We start from the raw sequence: 24,087 nt of genomic DNA, 5'->3' as shown, positions 1-24,087 counted from the left end.
GTCATTCCAGGTAGAGGAAATGGCATGATCAGCCGCACAGAGTTGTAAAACATTGACTTTGGCAAGAAGTTCTTGTTCTCACAGAGTATAGAGAGGAATGCTAGTGGAAAGTTGATATTTTGAGATTTGAGAAAGAATGGAACTAGATTGTGAAAAGAGTTGAACGCAATTCTAAGGAGTCTGGACTTTAGCTTGGAGGAAATTAGGTGTCCCTGAAAGATTTTAAGTTGAAGAGTGATAAGGTTGGATTATTGCTCTGAAAAGTTAACTCCAGCTGCAGTGTGGAGGATGGAAGAGACTGCAGACGGGGAGAACAGTTGGAAGGCTATGGCTATGTATAGATCCACTTGTCTTTCCCATATACCTCATAATATTTGTAATACACAAAGAATGTAAGCAACATTAAGAGATCTAGGAATAAAGACACAGACATAGAGAATGGACTTGAGGACACGGGGAGGGGGAAGGGTAAGCTGGGAGGAAGTGAGAGAGTGGCATGGACATATATACACTACCAAATGTAAAATAGATAGCTAGTGGGAAGCAGCCGCACAGCACAGGGAGATCAGCTCGATGCTTTGTGACCACCTAGAGGGGTGGGATAGGGAGGGTGGGAGGGAGGGAGATGCAAGAGGGAAGAGATATGGGAACATATGTATATGTATAACTGATTCACTTTGTTATAAAGCAGAAACTAACACACCATTGTAAAGCAATTATACTCCAATAAAGATGTTAAAAAAGAAAAAATGAAAAACATATTACTCGTGACTCAAAAAAAAAAAGAGATCTATGAAACCTTCCTTTTTCAGGGGTTCTGGATTTAGCACAACAATCATAATGGCACTTGAGTCTCATCCAAACAGTGTAATAACATAGATTATGACCTCAAATGTTTAATTTATGTATTTCAGAGTACTTCATTGTGAGGAAAATGAGTCATTCCCCAAAGACATCAGTTACTGGTGTCCCAAAATCAGATAGTCCACGCTTGGAAAAATACTTTACAGTCAAATACTGTAAAGACAAAGGGAAAACAACAGTAAGTAGCCATATTTCGCCTTGTATCATCTTCCACAACTGGACAGTTTCCGTATGGTATTTACCCAGCTAACATCAAACACTTCTTGTTTTGTAAATTAGAGGGTTTTTGTGCGTTTTAAAATTACTTGTAAATTGAATAATAATTATTATAATTACAGTATTTCATAATTGACAAAGCATGTTAACACACATCTCTTTGATCCTGACACAACCCTGTGATGCAGTCTTGTTATTACATTTTATAAGTGAGGAAGTAGCAACTGGAAGAAGGTAAGTGATTTGCAGAAGGTTAAACAGCTAATAAATGGCATCAGCTAGTATTCCAGGGTTTGTTTCCATACTTCAGGCCTTTTCTACTCTACATCTTGTAGTCTGCACTTTGCCACCCAACAGTGGCATTATACAGGAGTACCTACCTCTCTTTGTAGCCCTGTGAGGGGTAATGATGGGGTTGGGGGTGCAGTTCTTGGAGAGTGAGATCCCTATTATCTGCCAGTGCTGGGACATGATCAAAAGTAGAATAGGGCTTCTCTGGTGGCGCAGTGGTTGAGAGTCCGCCTGCCGATGCAGGGGACACGGGTTCGTGCCCCAGTCCGGGAGGATCCCACATGCCGCGGAGCGGCTGGGCCCGTGAGCCATGGCCGCTGAGCCTGCGCATCCGGAGCCTGTGCTCCGCAACGGGAGAGACCTCTCCGTACGTGAGAGGCCCACGTACGGCAAAAAAAAAAAAAAAAAAAAAAAAAAAAGTAGAATAATGCTCTGACCTGACTGGGATGAGCCTGGTTCAAACAAAGATCAGAGAAGGGAGTTTCTTTTTCTAGGGCATGGTCATCCGCTCCCAGAAGAAAACTGGGCCTACTGTAACTTCAACTATTCTACATTCTATTTTCTTAGCACTTGAACTAGTTGGACAGTGTTTTTAAGAACTATAATGGAATCATTTTAGGTCATGGATGTTTTTAGAAAGCACATTTTTTTGATGATAAAGTTTTAGCCAGGATTTTTTTTAATCTCAAGGGAAGTATTCTCAAGCATTTCATATCCTCATTCTGACTAGATTCTGCAGATGACCAGTTCTAATTACCACATCCAAATGTTCCTCATTAGGTCAGTCTTAGGGTGGAGGATGGGGAGATGCAAAAGGAGGAAGCATAAATCCAGAGTTCCCCAAGATTTTAGGAAAATGAAAGCTACTTCACAAATCTTAAGCTCTTTTTTTTCCTCTCAGAAATAATAAAGATATTTCAGCTCACACGATACAGAGAGTGTGGTTATCTCATCTCGACAAATCAATGTTTCAACTCCTTAAGCATACAATTTGTGCAGTGGTATGTATTTTGCTTTTTGTTTGCTCTGACAGATATAATTACTTATCAAGATAAAAAGTGTGTTAAATAAAGTAAGAATATATAACCTTTTAAAGTCTCTTCTATTTGAATCTAATATTGCATGGGGTTATGGGGTTTCTTCTTTGGTTGACCCTAAATGAATATTTCTGGATTTACTTTTAACATGGGTAACTACTCTGTCTTTTTCTGAAACCAATATGATTTTTTTAAAATCTATTTCTTATTTGAAGATGTGAGACAGTGATCTTCTAGCACTAAAAATCTCTGAATTAAAAGTGCCTTTGCCTTCCTCCCAGCAATTTCACTTGTAGGAATCCATTCTACAATCTATGTACAGTTTCCTTGCAGTATTGTTTGTAACAGCAAAGAAAGTAAACCCTATAATGTCCATCGATAGGATACTGGTTAAATAAATGTTGGTGCTTTCATACTGTTAAGGCTTGCAGCCTTGCATATGATTCTGCAATAGAACGATAGCTAAAATATCTCATTAGTGAAAAAGCAAGTGCAGAACATTATGAATAATGTAGTCCTATTTGAATAAAAACAAACAAATGAACAAAAAGGTGCACATCCCCCCACTCCCCAAAGAAACAACTCTGGCAACACTGGCAGAGTATTAAGTCTTCTTTCATATAGTACTAAATATTCTCCTAATAAAATCACCTGTGATTACAGTAATCTATAATTAGTAATAGTCACATTAAGCGAATTTTAGCAGCTCTGAAAAAAATGATAAACTCTGAGAAATGTGTACACTTTTTCACCGTCTGACCCACAGACCCATTGCTTTACTTATTTTTAAAATTTATTTATTAAAAAAAATTTTTTTTTCCCTCTTGCGTCTCCCTCCCTCCCACCCTCCCTATTCCACCCTTCTACCTGGTCACAAACCACGGAGCTGATCTCCCTGTGCTATACGACTGCTTCCCACTAGCTAGCTATTTTACATTTGGTAGTGTATATATGTCCATATATACACTACCACTCTCTCACTTTGTCCCAGCTTACCCTTCCCCCTCCCCGTATCCTCAAGTCCATCCTCTAGTAGGTCTGCGTCTTTATTCCCATCTTGCTCCTAAGTTCTTCATGACCATTTTCTTTTTTTTTGAAGATTCCATATATATGTGTTAGCGTACAGTATTTGTTTTTCTCTTTCTGACTTACTTCATTCTGTATGACAGACTCTAGGTTCATCCACCTTACTACAAATAACTCAATTTTGTTCCTTTTTATGGCTGAGTAATATTCCATTGTATATATGTGCCACATCTTCTTTATCCATTCATCTGTCGATGGACATTTAGGTTGCTTCCAGGTCCTGGCTATTGTAAGTAGAGCTGCAATGAAAATTTTGATACATGACTCTTTTTGAATTATGGTTTTCTCAGGGTATATGCCCAGTAGTGGGATTGCTGGGTCGTATGGTAGTTCTATTTGTAGTTTTTAAGGAATCTCCATACTGTTCTCCATAGTGGCTGTATCAATTTACCCCACCAACAGTGCAAGAGGGTTCCCTTTTCTCCACACCCTCTCCAGCATTTGTTGTTTGTAGATTTTCTGATGATGCCCATTCTGCCCAGTGTGAGATGATACCTCATTGTAGTTTTGATTTGCATTTCTCTAATGATTAATGATGTTGAGCATTCTTTCATGTGTTTGTTGGCAAGCTGTATATCTTCTTTGGAGAAATGTTTATTTAGGTCTTCTGCCCGTTTTTGGATTGGGTTGTTTGTTGTTTTGATATTGAGCTGCTTGTAAATTTTGGAGATTAATCCTTTGTCAGTTGCTTCATTTGCAAATATTTTCTCCCATTCTGAGGGTTGTCTTTTCATCTTGCTTATGATAGTTTCCTTTGCTGTGCAAAAGCTTTTAAGTTTCATTCGGTCCCATTTGTTTATTTTTTGTTTTTATTTCCATTTCTCTAGGAGGTGGGTCAAAAAGGATCTTCCTGTGATTTATGTCAAAGAGTGTTCTGCCTATGTTTTCCTCTAAGAGTTTGATGGTGTCTGGCCTTACATTTAGGTCTTTAATCCATTTTGAGTTTATTTTTGTGTATGGTGTTAGGCAGTGTTCTAATTTCTTTTACATGTAGCTGTCCAGTTTTCCCAGCACCACTTATTGAAGAGGCTGTCTTTTCTCCATTGTATATTCTTGCCTCCTTTATCAAAGATAAGGTGACTATAGATGCGTGGGTTTATCTCTGGGCTTTCTATCCTGTTCCATTGATCTATATTTCTGTTTTTGTGCCAGTACCAGACTGTCTTGATTACTGTCGCTTTGTAGTATAGCCTGAAGTCAGGGGGCCTGATTCCTCCAGCTCCGTTTTTCTGGTGTACTGTCACTTTGCCATGCCCCCTCTGTTATTTTCAATAGATTGTGCCTGGCCAGGGTACCACATTCCATTTATAGCACCATCATCTATTTCAGGAACATCATGTGACACATGAAACTTTGAAGAAAGTGAGCCCTTTAGAGGCTGAGCTTGTTAAAGATCCTTGCATGAAGTGTAAAGTTAGATTCAGGTAATGTTTTTATGCTGATTTATTTCAAGCAGTACTTTGTTAATGTGAAGGAATCTTAGAAATTTATTTTCTTAAGTCCTCGTATGTAATTACAAAGTAAATGTGTTGTTCTTATTTACATTTATTATGTGAAGAAACTGAGGCATGACTCTTGGGCCAAAAGTTGCCTTGAGAGTAGCTCTCATCTCTCATGATGTGTTCAGTCTGACACACATATGAGAATAACTGTGAGCACACATGCCAAAGTGTGGCTCTTTCATACTCTGTGATCCGTTTCATTATCAGTTCTTTTTATGCTCTGGTATAGCCTCTACCCTGCATGCAAAAAACTATGTGAATGATCTTAAGTACAAGGAGGAGAAGTAACATCTCCAAACCTGATGCCAAATGATTAATTTTGGTCTTTATTTCAGATTTAGTGGTGAAACATTTCCACCTTTCATCGTGTTTAAAATTTTTCTTCATACTGAAGGCCTTGGTTACAAGTATTTCAGTGGAAAAGATTTATTAAAGCCATCAAGTGAGGTGATGTTTCATGATGTAGAGTTTGTGTTAATTTAGCTTCTTAACATCTATGCGGTATCTGAATTGCATTCAAAGTATACAGACTATGTTATTTCACCATTAAACAGCCCAGCAAGCAGGTAGTATTTTTTTAAGCATCATGTTTCAAAGTGTCTCTGTTTATTAGCTAAAAAAATATTTGGAATGAATTTCTTATATAAGGCCCTAAAAAATACCCATCAGTTTTCTTTCTATGAAAATTTTGCTTTGTTAATAATGAATTACAGTGGCCTATTGGTCAGGGCTTTAATTATGCAGAACATTTGATGGAATTTTGTTTTAATGGTATTTTATCATTGTTTCTTTGATTCTGGTAGCATGTTTAGAAAAAGTGTGCTAGAGTATTGAAAAGGAACTTTTAAAATGTTTATCCTTTTTTACATGAGTTCTCATACTTTAAACTTTCATGAATATTCATCATAATTGTGTCTACAGCATAGGACTCACCTGAGGATCTTATTAAAATGCAGTTTTTGATTCAGTAAATCTGGGACGGGTCCTGAGATTCTGCATTTCTACCCAGCTCCCAGCAGCTGCCACTACTGCTGATCCATGTACCATATTTTTAATAGTGAGGATCTACAGCATAGGTTTTATTCCTTTGACCCTTATATATGTCTATAGTTGAGAAAAATGTGTACATTCTCAAATTTAGCCTTTTATAAACCACATATCAAAGGTTATTTTCTTGTAGCCTTCTGGAAATATCTTACATGAAAAGTATGACCCACCTGAAATCATCAGTAATAGCATGTATTCAGGATAGAAGACCACACAGCCTGGCAGTTTCTGACCAGATCCAGCATGTGCAGCATTTATTCTCTGAAGAATATTAGAAAAGGAAAAGAGACTGCTTTTCTATGTCTTCTCAGGCAATATCAGAGAAAATTTAGCTTGGTTTCAGAAATGTATCAAAAGGACTACTGGTTTCTTGTGGAATATGGTGTTTCAGAAACATTAATATTTGTTCATTTATATAGAATGACTTCAAATGGGAAAGTAGATGTTTATTCTCCATTCCAGAGATAAATTCATGCCACATTTATCTACAGAATAAGCTTATAGTTGTCCCTATAAAATGTCATCAACTGTTGCTTTTCTGAGGTTATATAATGGGGCTTTTTTAGGAACTGAAATTTTCCCAAGACAGCTGCTGGCAGACCCTGCTATGCCCAGGCTGGAGCAAATGAGAATCTTAGAGGCCATGACTGGAAAGCACTGTGTATATATCACAATTCATTAAAATGCTGTATAATAACTTAAATTTTATTTTAATTACAAAGTAACTGTTTAAAAAAGGAAATAGCACAGATATTTTTTTTACAGGAAAATATGCCTTTATGCTTTTCTTCTTTGTGCTGCAACTTTCATTCACCTTGGGTGATCACTGTTAATAATTTGTTGTGTATCCTTCATTTTTTTTCCATAAAATACACATATTATTGCACATATTTTTCCATAAAAATATATTTTTATTTAAATATATTTTTAAATTTTTCATTCTTATTTTTAAAATGTGATTATACTGTTCAGCTTGAGTTTTTCACTAAACATTATAAGGGGTTTTAAATGATCAGAACATAACCAACTTGGAGAGAACAGTTTAGGATTCCTTTTTCCTTTAGTTCAGGTTCTAAACAAACTCTGGCAATACTTGGATTCATAGTTAATAGAAAGCCTGTAGAAATGGAAGTTTTCTCACTTTAAGTTCAGTCAACTTTTTTGCTCTTTGAATGTAGACACTGTGTCTTTAGCAAACTGATACAACTTTACTAAGTTTATTTATTTCTCCATGTGAAAGAAATAAGTCAGTTGTAGTCCATTCAGATGTTTAATCTAAGTTCATTTATGAAGGAGGGGAGTTTCACCAATTCATTTTTGTTCCATCTTTTCCCTCGTTCTTATATCCAACTCGTTTTATTTCCTTATCATTTTCCAACAGCATTTCTCATGTATTTACAAACACACACACATACACACACACACACACACACACACACACATAAGCAAAAACAAGTACAAGGATGTAGAATAGCCTGAACAACTTTGGAGAAGAAGAAGGAAATTAGACTATTTACACTACCTGATTCCAAGAGTTAAAACGCTATAGTAGAGGGCAGACAGCAGAAGCAAGAACTACAATCCTGCAGCCTGTGGAACAAAAACCACATTCCCAGAAAGATACAAAAGATGAAAAGGCAGAGGGCTATGTACCAGATGAAGGAACAAGATAAAACTCCAGAAAAACAACTAAATGAAATGGAGATGGGCAAACTTTCAGAAAAAGAATTCAGAATAATGATAGTGAAGATGATCCAGGACCTACGAAAAAGAATGGAGGCAAAGATCGAGAAGATGCAAGAAATGTTTAAAAAAGATCTAGAAGAATTAAAGAACAAACAACCAGAGATGAACGATACAATAACTGAAATGAAAACTACACTAGAAGGAATCAATAGCAGAATAACTGACAGAACGGATAAGTGACCTGGAAGGCAGAATGGTGGAATTCACTGCTGCAGAACAGAATAAAGAAAAAAGAATGAAAAGAAATGAAGACAGTCTAAGAGACCTCTGGGACGACATTAAACACAGCAACATTCGCATTATAGGGATCCCAGAAGGAGAAGGGAGAGAGGAAAGGACCCGAGAAAATATTTGAAGAGATCATAGTTGAAAACTTCCCTAACACAGGAAAAGAAATAGCAACCCAAGTCCAGGAAATGCAGAGAGTCCCATACAGGATAAACACAAGGAGAAACATGCTGAGACACATAGTAATCAAAGTGGCAAAAATTAAAGACAAAGAAAAATTATTGAAAGTAGCAAGGGAAAAGTGACAAATAACATACAAGGGAACTCCAATAAGGTTAACAACTGATTTCTCAGCAGAAACTCTACAAGCCAGAAGGGAGTGGCACGGTATACTTAAAGTGATGAAAGGGAAGAACCTACCACCAAGATTACTCTACCCGGCAAGGATCTCATTCAGATTCGATGGAGAAATCAAAAGCTTTACAGACAAGCAAAAGCTAAGAGAATTCAGCACCACCAAAGCAGCTCTACAACAAATGCTAAAGGAACTTCTATAAGTGGGAAACACAACAGAAGTAAAGGACCTACAAAAACAAACCCAAAACAATTAAGAAAATGGTCATAGGAACATACATATCGTTAACTACCTTAAAGGTGAATGGATTAAATACTCCAACCAAAAGACACAGGCTTGCTGAATGGATACAAAAACAAGACCCATATATATGCTGTCTACAAGAGACCCACTTCAGACCTAGGGACACATACAGACTGAAAGTGAGGGGATGGAAAAAGATATTCCATGCAAATGGAAATCATAAGAAAGCTGGAGTAGCAATACTCATATCAGATAAAATAATAGACTTTAAAGTAAAGACTGCTACAAGAGATAAGGAGGGACACTACATAATGATCAAGGGATCAATCCAAAAAGAAGATATAACAATTATAAATATATACGCCCCCAACATAGGAACACCTCAATACATAAGGCAACTGCTAACAGCTATAAAACAGGAAATCAACAGTAACACAATAACACTAGGGGGCTTTAATGAACAGATCATCCAAAATGAAAACTAATAAGGAAACACAAGCTTTAAATGACACAATAGACCAGATAGATTTAATTGATATTTATAGGACATTCCATCCAAAAACAGCAGATTACACTTTCTTCTCAAGTGTGCACGGAACATTCCCCAGGATAGATCACATCTTGGGTCACAAATCAAGCCTCAGTAAATTTAAGAAAATTGAAATCATATCAAGCATCTTTTTTAACCAAAATGCTATGAGAGGGCTTCCCTGGTGGCACAGTGGTTGAGAGTCTGCCTGCCAATGCAGGGGACACGGGTTCGTGCCCCTGTTCAGGAAGATCCCACATGCCGCAGAACGGCTAGGCCCATGAGCCATGGCTGCTGAGCCTGCGCGCCCAGAGCCTGTGCTCCACAACGGGAGAGGCCACAACAGTGAGTGGCCCGTGTACTGCAAAAAAAAAAAAAAAAAACCGCTATGAGATTAGAAATCAATTACAGGGAAAAAAACGTAGAAAACACAAACACATGGAGGCTAAATAATATGTTACTAAATAACCAAGAGATCCCTGAAGAAATTAAAGAGGAAATCAGAAAATACCTAGAGACAAATGACAATGAAAACACAACGATCCAAACCCTATGGGATGCAGCAAAAGCAGTTCTAAGACGGAAGTTTATAGCCATACAAGCCTACCTCAAGAAACAAGAAAAATCTCAGATAAACAATCTAACCTTACACCTAAAGGAACTAGAGAAGGAAGAACAAACAAAACCCAAAGTCAGCAGAAGGAAAGAAATTGTAATGATCAGAGCAGAAATAAATGAAATAGAAACAAAGTAAACAATAGCAAAGATCAATAAAACTAAAAGCTGGTTCTTTGAGAAGATAAACAAAATTGATAAACCTTTAGCCAGACTCATCAAGAAAAAGAGGGAGAGGACTCAAATCAATAAAATTAGAAATAAAAAGGAGAAGTTACAACAGACGCCGCAGAAATACAAAGCATCCTAAAAGACTACTACAAGCAACTCTATGCCAATAAAATGGACAGCCTGGAAGAAGTGGACAAATTCTTAGAAAGGAATAACCTTCCAAGACTGAACCAGGAAGAAACAGAAAATATGAACAGACCAATCACAAGTAATGAAATTGAAACTGTGATTAAAATCTTCCAACAAACAAAAGTCCAGGACCAGTTGGCTTCACAGGTGAATTCTATCAAACATTTAGAGAAGAACTGACACCCATCCTTCTCAAATTCTTCCAAAAAATTGCAGAGGAAGGAACACTCCCAAACTCATTCTATGAGGCCACCATCACCCTGATACCAAAACCAGACAAAGATACTACAAAAAAAGAAAATTACACACCAATATCACTGATGAATATAGTTGCAAATATCCTCAACAAAATGCTAGCAAACAGAATCCAACAACACATTAAAAGGATCATACACCATGATCAAGTGGGATTTATCCCAGGGATGCAAGGATTCTTCAATATATGCAAATCAATCAATGTGATACACCATATTAACAAACTGAAGAAGAAAAACCATATGATCATCTCAATAGATGCAGAAAAAGCTTTTGACAAAATTCAACACCCATTTTTGATAAAAACTCTGCAGAAAGTGGGCATAGAGGGAACCTACCTCAACATAATAAACACCATATTTGACAAACCCACAGCAAACATCATTCTCAATGGTGAAAAACTGAAGGCATTTCTTCTAAGATGAGGAACAGAACAAGTATGTCCACTTTCACCACTATTATTCAACATAGTTTTGGAAGTCCTAGCCATGGCAATCAAAGAAGAAAAAGAAATAAACGGAATACAAATTGGAAAAGAAGAAGTAAAACTGTCACTGTTTGCAGATGACATGATACTATACATAGAGAATCCTAAAGATGCCACCAGAAAACTACTAGAGCTAATCAATGAATTTGGTAAAGTTGCAGGATACAAAATGAACGCACAGAAATCCCTTGCATTCCTATACACTGATGATGAAAAATCTGAAAGTGAAACTAAGAAAACACTCCCATTTACTATTGCAACAAAAAGAATAAAATACCTAGGAATAAACCTACCTAGAGATACAAAAGATCTGTATGCCGAAAACTATAAGACACTGATGAGCCGAAAACTATAAGACACTGATGAAAGAAATTAAAGATGATACCAACAAATGGAGAGATATATACCACGTTCTTGGATTGGAAGAATCAATATTGTGAAAATGGCTATACTACCCAAAGCAATCTACAGATTCAATGCAATCCCTATCAAATTACCAATGGCATTTTTTGCAGAATGAGAACAAAGAATCTTAAAATTTGTATGGAGACACAAAAGACCCCGAATAGCCAAAGCAGTCTTGAGGGAAAAAAACGGAGCTGGACGAATCAGACTCCCTGACTTCAGAGTGTACTACAAAGCTACAGTAATCACGACAATATGGTACTGGCACAAAAGCAGAAATACAGATCAATGGAACAGGATAGAAAGCCCAGAGATAAACCCACGCACCTATGGTCACCTTATCTTTGATAAAGGAGGCAAGAATATACAATGGAGAAAAGACAGCCTCTTCAATAAGTGGTGCTGGGAAAACTGGACAGCTACATGTAAAAGAAATTAGAACACTGCCTAACACCATACACAAAAATAAACTCAAAATGGATTAGAGACTTAAATGTAAGACCAGGCACTATCAAACTCTTAGAGGAAAACACAGGAAGAACACTCTTTGACATAAATCACAGCAAGATCTTTTTTGATCCACCTCCTAGAGTAATGGAAATAAAAACAAAAATAAACAAATGGGACCTAATCAAACTTAAAAGCTTTTGCACAGCAAAGGAAACCATAAACAAGACGAAAAGACAACTCTCAGAATGGGAGAAAATATTTGCAAACGAACCAACGGACAAAGCATTAATCTCCGAAATATATAAACAGCTCATGCAGCTCAGTCTTATAAAAATAAACAACCCAATCCAAAAATGGGCAGATGACCTAAACAGACATTTCTCCAAAGAAGACATACAGATGGCCAAGAAGCACATGAAAAGATGCTCAACATCACTAATCATTAGAGAAATGCAAATCAAAACTATGATGAGGTATCACCTCACACCAGTTAGAATGGGCATCATCAGAAAATCTACAAACAATAAATGCTGGAGAGGGTGTGGAGAAAAGAGAACCCTCTTGCACTGTTGGTGGGAATGTACATTGATTGATACAGCCACTATGGAGAACAGTATGGAGGTCCCTTAAAAATCTAAAAACAGAATTACCATATGATCCAGTTATCCCACTACTGGGCATATGCCCAGAGAAAACCGTAATTCAAAAAGACACATGCACCCCAATGTTCATTGCAGCACTATTTACAATAGTCAGGTCATGGAAGCAACCTAAGTGCCCATCGACAGTTGAATGGATAAAGATGTGGTACATATATACAATGGAATATACTCAGCCATAAAAAGGAATGAAATTGGGTCATTTGTAGAGATGTGGATGGATCTAGAGACTGTCATACAGAGTGAGATAAGTCAGAAAGAGAAAAACAAATATTGTATATTAACGCATATATGTGGAACCTAGAAAATGGTACAGATGAATCGGTTTGCAGAGCAGAAAGTGAGACAAGAAGTAGAGAAAAGACGTATGGACCCCAGGTGGGGAAAGCGGCTGGGGTTAGGGGTGGTGGGATGAACTGGGAGATTGGGAATGACATGGATACACTAATGTGTATAAGATTGATGACTAATAAGAAAATATACATAAAAGTTGAGTGGAAATATAAAGAAAATAAAAAAACCACTATAGTAATCCCAACGGTATTGTGATGGCAAAAAGGCAAACATGTAGATCAATGAAATAGAACAGACAGTTCAGAAATAGACCCACACATATATGATCAGTTGCTTTTCATCAAAGGTGTGAAGGCAGTTTAAATGGTGCTAGAACAATTGGATAGCCCTGTGTATAAAAAAGAGATCTCAATTCAGTTACCTACTTTGATGATCTATTTTCAGAGCTATGCTTATTTAAAGAGGGTTGTCACTATAGTAGTCCACCAACTATATTTAGAATATTCTAAAGCCTTGCTACTCAAAGTGTGGTCTGCAAAGATAAAAATTTAAAACAATTTTTTTAACAAAAAAGTTGTTTTAATAAATAAAAAATAAAATAAAGTGCGGTCTGCAGACCTGCAGCAATGGCATCCCCTGGAGCTTATTAGAAATGCAGGCTCTCAGGCCCCACCTCACACCCACTAAATTAGCCTATGCATTTTAACCAGACCCCCAGATGATCCCAGGCACAATATAGTCTGACAAGCAGTGTCCTAGAGGTGCCCTCCCCCATGACCTGGACACCTCTGGGTAATTGACAATTCTTAAACGTTAACATCCAGTAATTGTTATTTTAAATTGAAGATCCCTGTTCTTTTTGAGGATTGGGCGTTTATGTAAAAAGGAAAAACATTATTATTAATAATAGCTGCCCTTATTGAGCACTATCAAGTATGATGTTAAACATTTAATGTGCATTATCATTTAATTCTCATAAACTCTAGAATGTAGATTCTGTTACAGTCTTCATTTTAAAAAGACTAAGTAACTTGCCTAAGGTCTCACAACTACAAAGTGAAGGAACTGACATCAAGACCCAGTGAGCCTGACTCCAGAGCCCATGCTCTTAACTACTTCTGTGTCAGGAGCCTTGCTAAATACATTCTCTTATATGGCCCCCTGATAACTCTGATGAGGTACCTGTCATTCCCATTTTGCCTCTGTGGAAGCTGGAACTTGGAGAGGCTCGTCCGGGCGAGAACTGAGACTTCACTTCTCCGTATTTCCACTTGACAAGCCTAACTGTAGATCTTGGCCAGCAGGTAGCCGCAGGGCTGTGGGGGAGTGATGCTGGCTATCAGGGGAGGAGTCAAATTTAGAGATACCCCCCTCTGACCCTTTGAGTTGCCCACCAAGAATGGAACCTGCCTCTTGAATCCTAGTCTGATTGGCAGCTCACCTGGAATCGTTGCCTAGTTTTCACCCTTCCCTTTCTCCTGGGGCTGGGCTCTTTATTCCCATCCCTTCCTCTCCTGAAGGACTTGCCTGAATCTGGCCATACACGGCCGATGTCTGAGAAAGAACATCTTGACCACTGGAGGGCAAACTTTTTTCAAACCCCTGTCACAAATGGGCAACAAGCCTGCCCTGTGCTGCCAGGCGTGGGGTTTTTTTGGCTGAGAGACTGGGATGGGCTTGACACACCTGAGCCACACAGCTGAGGTGCTGTATGAATAAGGAAACCGGGGCTTGGAGAGATTGGTGGTGGTGGCTGGGTGGGGTAGAGTAGGAACTGACAAGAAATACCTTTTCTAAGTAACTTGAGCTAGTAAAATATAGTTATATCTAAAGAAATTCTCAAGGCAGAAATTATATGGTTTTCAGACCTGTTCAGCATACAACTATTTGCTTTTACCTTTAGTGTCACTGCGGGGATGGTTAATTAGAACCCACAGGAAATAAATTGCAAGAAAGCATAATGGAGATACGTGCCAATACTGCCTTTTCTTTAGATGCATAGTGTTTAAAGAAACGAATGAAACGGAAAGCCAAAATGATCTGCCTAAAGGAAGGTTCCATCACATTTTTAGTAAACTGTTTCTGTTCCTTCGATTTAGTGCATTAGGAATCAAACTATAACCATTTGAATATTTTCTTTCACTTCCCCTATGTGTCTGTGTTCTAAGCTTTGGAATTTAAATAAAGAAATAAATAGGAAATATTCTGGATAACAAAAGTGAGAATTGGAATAAGTACATTAAGGCTAGCTATTATTTTGCGTGTTAAGTAGAAACAGAGATTCCGAGTTCGAGTCCTGTCTCAACCACTATTCTATAGTCTTATATCAGCATTAAAACACAGAGTTCCCATACTTTCACAGTACCACATTCTGAGATACAAAGGAAAAAAAAAACTGATCTGGAATCAAATGATGCTTGAATTTTCATCTACACCAGTCTCCCTTCACATAAGCATAACCTTTGTGGCCAGAAGCACAGATATGTAATATAAATATGTATTAGAATAGTCAGCACATACTTACGGGGAGTGGGAAGGAGGGTGGGGAAGCACTTAATTCTCTCTTCACAGTCTATGTATAACTCTTAGCACAAGGATAGGTATACGTGGCAGGGTATGGTGCAAATACAGCCAGACTGGATTCGAGCCTCCATGTTTTCTGTGATTCTTCTGTCTCTGCCCTCTCAGGTGCTTTCCTTGAGTAGAAAATGTTGACATTTGTGAAAGGAAAAAAAACCTTTGTTTGCTACTCTTTTGCTACTGAGAAAAGCCTAAAGGAGAGGGAGGTCTCAGCCCTCTGAAACGTACATGTTTCCATTTGAGGGCGAGATATTAACAACCACATAAAAGAGAGCTGGCCCCAGTACCTTTCACTGCGGTTCCTAAGGCAACCTGTTTAATAACCAGATAAGCTTTCTCTGCATTGACAGCATGAATCACGTTAGCGGTTTGTTTTGTTTTTTACAGGAAAATAATGTTTTTTTAGGGGGAAAAACTTAAAAAAAAAAACCTGTTGTCCTCTGAGGATTGTGGACTCAGCTACTCCTCTAGCTACATTTTAAAACTATTTAGATATGGTTATGGAAACAAATTTTAAGTGGTTTAAAAATCTATATAATCTTTTATTTGTAAATACAGTCGTTTATTGAAGAGCAAGCTACTAGAAGAAAGGAACAATATTTGATGTATTTGTCTCAAACAATATGTAAAGTGTGTGCTGATAGTTATTGCTATTTACTACTATTTTAAAAGTATTTTTTTCCTCTTTATAGGCTGTGGTTGATGCTTGCAAAATAATGGGGAAAAAGAAATGTTATCATCAAATTATGGAAGATGAACGTCTTTTCCAGAAGTTCAAAATAACTGATGAAATAGACATTGTCACTCTGAAAGATTACATGCAAGTAAGGAATTTAGATTTGGATATTGAAAACAAACAACAAAATAAGCCTTGTGATCCTATCCTCCGGGAAGAAAGAATCATGTATCAGTTTACTGTGGTGAAATACACACAATATAAAATGTACCATTTTAAAGTGTACAATTCAGTGGCATTAAGTACCTTCACAGTGTTGTGCAAACATCACTAAGGTCTAGTTTAAGAAACTTTTTGTCACCCCGAAGGAAACCTCACATCCATTAAGCAGTCACTCCCCATTCCTCTGTCACTCCAGCCCCTATCAGCCACTAATCTGCTTTCTGTCTCTCTGAATTTGCCTGTTCTGGATGTTTCATATTAATGGAATCATATAATATGTGGCTTTTTGTGTCTGGGGAGTGACAGGTAAGGAATGTAGGGTTTTTTTCTGGGGTGATGGAAACGTTTTGGAATTAGTAGTGATAGATATTGCGAATTTACTAAAAAAAAAAACCAAAACATTGAATTTTATAATTTAAAATGGTAAATTTTATATTATGTGAATTTTATCTCAATAAAAAATCAAAAATAAATACATGGTGCTAAAAAGAGTACATGACGGGGAAGGGGTCTATTATTGTTTGGATGCTTTCTGCTACAAGGAACAGAATATCCCCAACCACAAGAAGCTTAAACAATAAAGGACATTGTCCCATGTTAGGGAGTCCCTGGACAGGTGTGTCCTGGGATAGCTAGTGTCGCAGCTCAAGGACATCAGGGTTGTTGGTCAGCTTCTCTACAGTCCTCTCAGCTTCCTTCACATAGTAAAAAGATGACTATCACATTCTCAACTCCATTCAAAGGCAGGAAGAAGAGGACTCAGCTTCTTTTTCTCTAAATCTCAAGAAGAAAAGTCTTTCCCAGAAGCCCCCAACAGACTTCCTCTCAGGCCCCATTGGTCAGAACTGGATCACATGCTCCCCCTAAACCAATCACTGTAAAGGGAAATGGGCTCGTTTCCCATGATTGACTTAGAACAATCATGGTTCATGTGCTAGGGCCTTCTGTCCCAGAGCATATGTCTGTTCCATATGTGGAAAAAAAAAAAATCAGGGCTCCATAAGTAAGGGAGAAGAGGGAAATGGGTGATAGGCAGGCAATCAACAATGTGTCACAGCCTCGGTCTGCGGCTGAACGGGTGGTGCACCCCAGGCAAAGGCTCTGTGGCAGGACAAACTGCAGGGCATGAAAGCAGGTTTGTGGGCCTGGAGAAGGGAGAGCATGGAAGGTGTGGTATGCAGTCAGGCTAGAGGGCTGGAAAGAGATCATGATGCAGGGCTTTTGACCATAGTAAGGTGTTTTTTTGTTTGTTTGTTTGTGGTACGCGGGCCTCTCGCTGTTGTGGCCTCTCCCGTTGTGGAGCACAGGCTCCGGACGCGCAGGCTCAGCGGCCATGGCTCACGGGCCCAGCCGCTCTGCGGCACGTGGGATCTTCCCGGACCTGGGCACGAACCCGTGTCCCCTGCATCGGCAGGTGGACTCTCAACCACTGCGCCACCAGGGAAGCCCAGGTGTTTATTTCTTTCCTTGATTCTGTGTGCAATGAGAAGCTGGTGCAGTGTTTCGGGAAATGTGGTGACCTAATCTAATATGTGAAGAGATCCGTCTGGCTGCAATGTATTATAGATAAGGGATTAGAAGACAGCAAGAGCCTCCTTCTAGTTTGGAGGTTCCTGCAATATTTTAGGAGCGATGGTGGTATCTTGGTTTAGGGCTGTGAGGCTGGAGATGCAAGAGATAACTAGAGAATAAAAGCAGTGGGCCTTGGAGACAGAGAGGTAAGCTAAAGGAAAATGTCCAACATGGCTTCTAGGTTTCTGGTTTGCATAACTGGTCAGACAGCAGTGCTGAATCAGGGAACTTAAACTAGATACCTGAATAGTAATAATAGTAAATGCTGGTGTAATAACAACTCCTTTTATTCTCATAACAACCCTAAGAAGCAGGTACTATTATTATCCCTGTTTTATAAGTTCTAAAGAAACAAGGAATCTCCAAATTCTAGCTCATAATAATAATAATAATATATGGCCTTAACTGTTCACCCAGTTGCTTGCATGTGAAACATGAAATTAATGCGGTGCATTAGAGACTCCCAATTGTGTTATCTTTCTTTTAGAGCCTTAACCTAGAAAATTCAGGGACTGAACCAGGAAGTAAGTAGAGCTTGGGGATGTCAGCTATCTTTGCTAAAGGACATGGGTGGCATACTTCCAGATTGTCCCTATGCCAAGGATTGGTGTTATAGAAAGAAGTTCCCAGATAGACATATTGGAAGAGAGAGATCTGATGATTGCTGACATTTATTGAGCCCTTTATGGACACAGCATTGCTTTTAGCTCTTTAAATGCATATTATCTCCTTTAATCTTCAAGTTTGTAAATTATGTGACCCTTTAAGAGATGAGAAAAATGGAGCTTAATGAGAAGTTTTTAAAAACTTACTCAAGGTCATATAGCTAATAGGTGCAGAGCAGATCATTGACGGTTCTGAGAGGTTTACCCATTTTACCATTCCACTGTCGGGAAATAAAATATACAGGCAGTCCTCACTTTGCATGGTAGTGCAGGGCCATATAAAGGACCATGCAAGCTGAAACCATGCAGAGCAAACTTAATCATCAGTGGGAAAAATCATGATTGTTCCGTGCCTTTAAAAAATCTTATCAAAACATTTAAAAACTCTCTGTTATAAACATATAGGAAAATGGAAAAAAGCAAAACATTTATTTAGTACACTATAATTTAAAACATTAGAAACATTCAGAATTTAAAATGTTTTATTTCTTTGTAAAAAGCTTATCAACTGTGAATATACTATAAACTATTGAATTATATACTTTAAATGGGTGAATTATATGAGAGGTGAATCTCAATAAATCTGTAAAAAAATAGTTTTATCAAGAGTAGTTTAAAAGTGCTTACCTTCTTGTTCTCATATAATTTACAATAAGGAGTGAGCATCTTCTCTATGCCCTGGCCAATTGTCATACTCCTTTCTAAGTCTGGATCATCTGCCAACATTTTATCCTTTGTACTTTTTTTGGCCGCACCACGCAGCTTGCAGGATCTTAGTTCCCTCACCAGGGATCAAACCCAGGGCCCTGGGAGTAAGGGCACTGAGTCATAACCATCAGAACGCCAAGGAATTCCCTATCCTTTGTACTTTAAATGTTATGAAATGTTTCAGAGCTCCTTTAATATGAAGTTTCTTTTTTGCCAACATTACTTCCTCTGAGAAAACTTTACTCTTTTCAGCAGTGCCATTTTCCCCATTTATGTTGATAAGTTCGCCTTCACCAAATTCCTCTAGCAGCCTCGCTGCAATGTCTTGAATGATGGCAGTGTCAGCATCCCCATGGTCACCTATTTCTTCTAGAGCTCTATTTACATTTGATTTGAATTTCACTTCCAGCTTTACCACTTTTTGTTTCTTTGTTTGACCTTTCCCTCTTTTGATTATCTTTATTTTTAAAATGTCACATGGGTTCATCACTGGGAGACAAAGAGGTAACACAATTACACACTTTGCTGTCTGTGAGTGAACTAAAAAGCAGATCTAAAGTGACCAATCACTGACACACTTAGAAAGAACTGACGTGATTTGTCATCTACCACCATGCACATCTGTTATTTATGTAGTAATCTATGGACTGAAGAGCTAGCAGCAGAGTTTGTACTTTATACATTTAACTCAGTTGTACTGTGGTAACTGAAATTTGAACTGTGTTATTGAAGGACTGAGCTTATTTGACTAAATGGTGGTGATTGATTGAAATTCGTGCATGCCTAAATGATACAAAGGGAACACTGCCTGTATGTGTGTGAGTGCGAGAGCGCAAGAGGGAGAGAGTGTACGTGTGTTATACCCTAAATGCTAGGATTGTAGCTCCTCCTGCCCTATTCCTATCTCTTAAATGAACATTTATAAGGTTGAATTGATTATATATATTTACATTTTTAAATCCCTAATTTGATATTTTAAATTAAAAAAAAAGAAAAGTGAGATTTCTACAAATACTCCAAATGAAAATAGTGAAATTTGCCACTTAGCACCAGAGGTGAACTAATTATTTCTAAAAAGGTTTGTGCAAATGTCCTTTCAGTGCAAGCATGTCATGAACAAGCATTGCCAGGTATGTAGATCACATAGCTATTTTCAATTTTCAGACCCATCCTGAGTTTAATTTATCTGAGTTACATTTGCCTTAAAGATTTAGTGTTTATGCATTAAATAAATGTTTAATGAGCATGGTACTATGTGCATGATACTGTGTGACAAGGATCCTGCCTTGTCACAGTAGGGGAGCTAAAACATACACAGATAGCTAGAACATCAAGTAGTCAGTAGTAAGAGTCATAGAAGAGAGATACCAATACAGTTCAGAGACGGGATCAAGGAATGCTTTTGCATGAAGTAGCGTTTGAGTGGATCCTTGGGAAATGTGTCTAAAAACATTCAAGAACACCACAGCCAATCATGCTTATTTGTTTTTTCCATATAGTATTCCAGTCTTCTGGATGAGATCCCTGCATCTTCTGGTGGCAGAAATAACTATTGGCGAAGATTAAATCTCAAAAACATTCCCAGGACAATGATAATGTATGACATAGTTGATTATGCAGAGTCTGGAATAATCTCAAACCGTCTAAAAAAAGAAATGAAGTATCTATTACAAAGACCAAAAACAGAAGAGATGCATCAGCACCAGCTACGGATTGTTTCTCAAATTAGGTAAAAAGTGATCCTTCACTGGGGTTACAATACTAGGGGCTTTTCTGGAAATGTTCACATTCTGCCAAATAGCTCACGAAAAATAATAACAGAACATATGGGGAAAAAGGGGTTGGGGCGGATTGCTCAAGACTTATGCAACTTTGCAAACAGAGCACTAACAAAAAGGGCAGTTGGTACCCGGGAAGATACCTCGTACCACCAGACAGGCCGCCACCGCAAATATAAAAAAATGTACAATAGAGTGAAAATGCTGGCGACTCTTTCATTCGAGCAGGTAGTGGGCACTGAGACAGTGCAGATGGAAGTGGAGCCCTGGGCCAATGTGGTGGCCTTTTAAGTGGACATGAGAGGCAGTGTTACCTGCCAAGAACCGTGAACCGCTCAAGGCAGGGAGTAGGGAAGAGGGTAGTAAGGGTGGATTGTGTGTGTGTGCGGGGGAGTGCCCCTCAGGGGAGAGAGCCCTAGGTGCCCGTGTTCATTCCTGTTTTCATGAATGCAGCCAAAAGGGCTCCCTTTGCCCATGCTGTACAGAGGAGAACTTTTTCCTTTTCCTCTGAAGGTTATAATTCTAGTCTTGATATTCTGGCTCCCTTTGCAGAGGATAAATTGCATATACATTACAGTGACATTATTCCCTTCTTTACCAATAACACGTGTGCCATTTCGCATTATAAAACAACATGTTGTAGCAAAATAGACTGTATTATGATTTGAAACAACATGGACAGACTATGACTGCACCAGTTATCTTCCTTTTTTCTTTCCATTACCACGTCTCACCTAGCCCATCTTATTTACAAATTAAGCTTTTTTTCCTTAAGAAAAAGAAAGAGATAATAAGACTGAAGAGGACCTGTTGGTAGTCTATTTTCACACAGTCATATTTGGAATGAAAAATACTCCTTTAGTACATGAAAAGACACTGGTGACCCACTGTCAGGCAAACACACTGGTTGTTTTTGTTCAGGAGTAGAGATGAGTGCGTGCTGACCCAATAACATAATTTAGCCCATTTATTTTATGATCAAGGCTATACATTTGCCAGACAGATGGCCTAGTGTAGGGCACAGTCTGTCATCATGAAATAGATTTTCTCTAACTCATCCGTCTAAGCACTGAATATGGAACTTAACTCTGTTACCACCAAGGTCAAATAAATGATGTAATTTTCTCTGCCACCATATATAACTGTAGGCTCCCTGCTATTTAGACTCATGCTACTGATTATCCTAGAATGAGTCACTTAAAGAACCAAATAAGTAGCCAAATTCTAAATCAACTGAAGAGGGAAAAGTACTTTCTTAAAGGCTCCTTTGAAGACAGTTCAAAGTTTGGGATCTCCCAGAAGCAAACACTGAGGTATGTATTTGAGTATGAGTAGTTTACTTGGGAGGTGATCCCAGGAACCACCGATGAGAGGGGGTAGAGAAGTGAAACAGGGAAGAGCAGGCAGCCAAAACAGTGTATGTTAGCAAGCAGGTTGTCACTGTGGGCAACTAGAGCTTAATCTCTCCTGGGAATGTCCTAGCCAGTGTAGAACACACAACTCAAGTAATCCCACAGAGGGGAAGGGAGTTGGGATATTTATACACCAACACCCGTCAGTCACTGGTTAAGGGTAGCTTAGGAGGGGAGGTATTAATTCTGGGGCCCTTTCCCTGCACATGGGCTCTTATTTTCATAAGAAAGCTCTCAGGCTAAGTGAGGCCAGTGTGCACTATGGCCAAGGGGACTGAGTGTGGCACCAACTGTGTCTGGTCCCAACACTGATAAAAACAACTTGTTTCAGCCATTATGAAATTTAATACTTTTTGGTGTTAGTATATAGTATATCTTTTAAAAAGATTCAAATGGCTACTACACGGTATTTTCCAGGAAGACTGATTTTAAATTGATATAACATTTTATAATTTTCATTATCATTGTTGTAAGCATCGTCTATACACCTTCATAAGTGGCAAAGAACTATGCTATGTAACTCAAGCAGAAATGATAATTTTGGCCTAAAAACTTACGTGCAGTATTGCTCCAAGCACTGAGGTTTAGGATATATTTACTAGAGGATGCTTTAATAAAATTTGGAACTTGCTTAAATTTAAAATTTTATTTTGTACAATTTTTCTGTCTATACTACAAATATTTCCTAGGTGCCCTTCATCCTTATCAAGTCTTCAACCTTTATATCGGCCCTACCAACAGCAAAGTCAAATTAAACATCTGGGTCGTCGATCTGAGCAAGCTCAAATGAAAGTTGAAAAAATGAAAAAAGCTTATAAGATGGCTAAAGAAAAAATTGCTTCTGCGGGGACTGTAAGTTTAACTTGTACTGAATTCGTTGTTTTGGACAATATTCCAACTGTAAGTAATTCTACTTCCTTAAGTAGAATTTTCCTAATCTACAAGTTCAAGGATGAAACACATACATTTGGTATATACCTTGGATAGTATAAAGCTACATTCCTCTTGGTAACGCATATTTTAAACATTCTTAAACAATATGAGTAGCTATTCTGATAAATACCAGCCATTTTGACTCCACATGAGTATGAGTTGGCAAAAACCCTATTGTTTCTGTATATTGGCACTGTTGATTCAGCACATCGCTAATGGTGCTTTTCTCCAAGTGAAAGTCATTTCTATTTACACTTATTAAGAGCTGTAGTGTGGAAAGTCGGCTTCAGTATACTACATTGCAGGAATATTTACAATGAACATGTATTCATGTTTTACTTAGTAATTTTTTAAAAATCTGCTATATATTTTTTTGAGATGAGGCTAAGTGTGAACAGTCAAATATAAAAAACATAAAATAGGGCTTCCCTGGTGGCGCAGTGGTTGGGGGTCCGCCTGCCGATGCAGGGGTCGCGGGTTCGTGCCCCGGTCCGGGAAGATCCCACGTGCCGCGGAGCGGCTGGGCCCGTGAGCTGTGGCCGCTGAGCCTGCGCGTCTGGAGCCTGTGCTCCGCAGCGGGGGAGGCCACAACAGTGAGAGGCCCGCGTATAACAAAAAAAAAAAAAAAAAAAAACCATAAAATAGTAAAAACCAAATATAAAACACTTTCCGCTTTTATTTATAATTCTACCTAGGAACCAAAAATGGACACACCAGGTACAAAGCAAAAAGAGACGATGGTCTTCTCCACCCCATTCTTTGACATTGTAAAAGTTAATGAACTCATGTCAGATGACAAATTGGAAAAAGAGGAAAAGGAATTATTTGCCTGGTGTCAAGACTTGTATATTAATAATTCTCCATCATGTTAA

The 24,087-nt window shown here is 38.3% G+C and overlaps 1 protein-coding gene across 1 annotated transcript; it reads left to right on the top strand.

Annotated features, from left to right (window-relative positions):
• Positions 1–934: 934 nt before the first annotated feature.
• CXHXorf58 (chromosome X CXorf58 homolog) lies at positions 935–24,087 on the top strand. The gene is given in 9 exon segments (XM_059050642.2): positions 935–999; positions 1,001–1,042; positions 2,273–2,372; positions 4,824–4,918; positions 5,332–5,443; positions 15,942–16,073; positions 20,592–20,821; positions 22,972–23,134; positions 23,911–24,087. Coding segments are annotated over 9 exon segments (1,116 nt in total).

This window comes from Kogia breviceps, chromosome X (assembly GCF_026419965.1).
Source record: "Kogia breviceps isolate mKogBre1 chromosome X, mKogBre1 haplotype 1, whole genome shotgun sequence".
NCBI lineage: Eukaryota > Metazoa > Chordata > Mammalia > Artiodactyla > Physeteridae > Kogia > Kogia breviceps.
The sequence above is the reverse complement of the archived record's forward strand: the minus strand, read 5'-3'. Positions and strand labels throughout refer to the sequence as shown.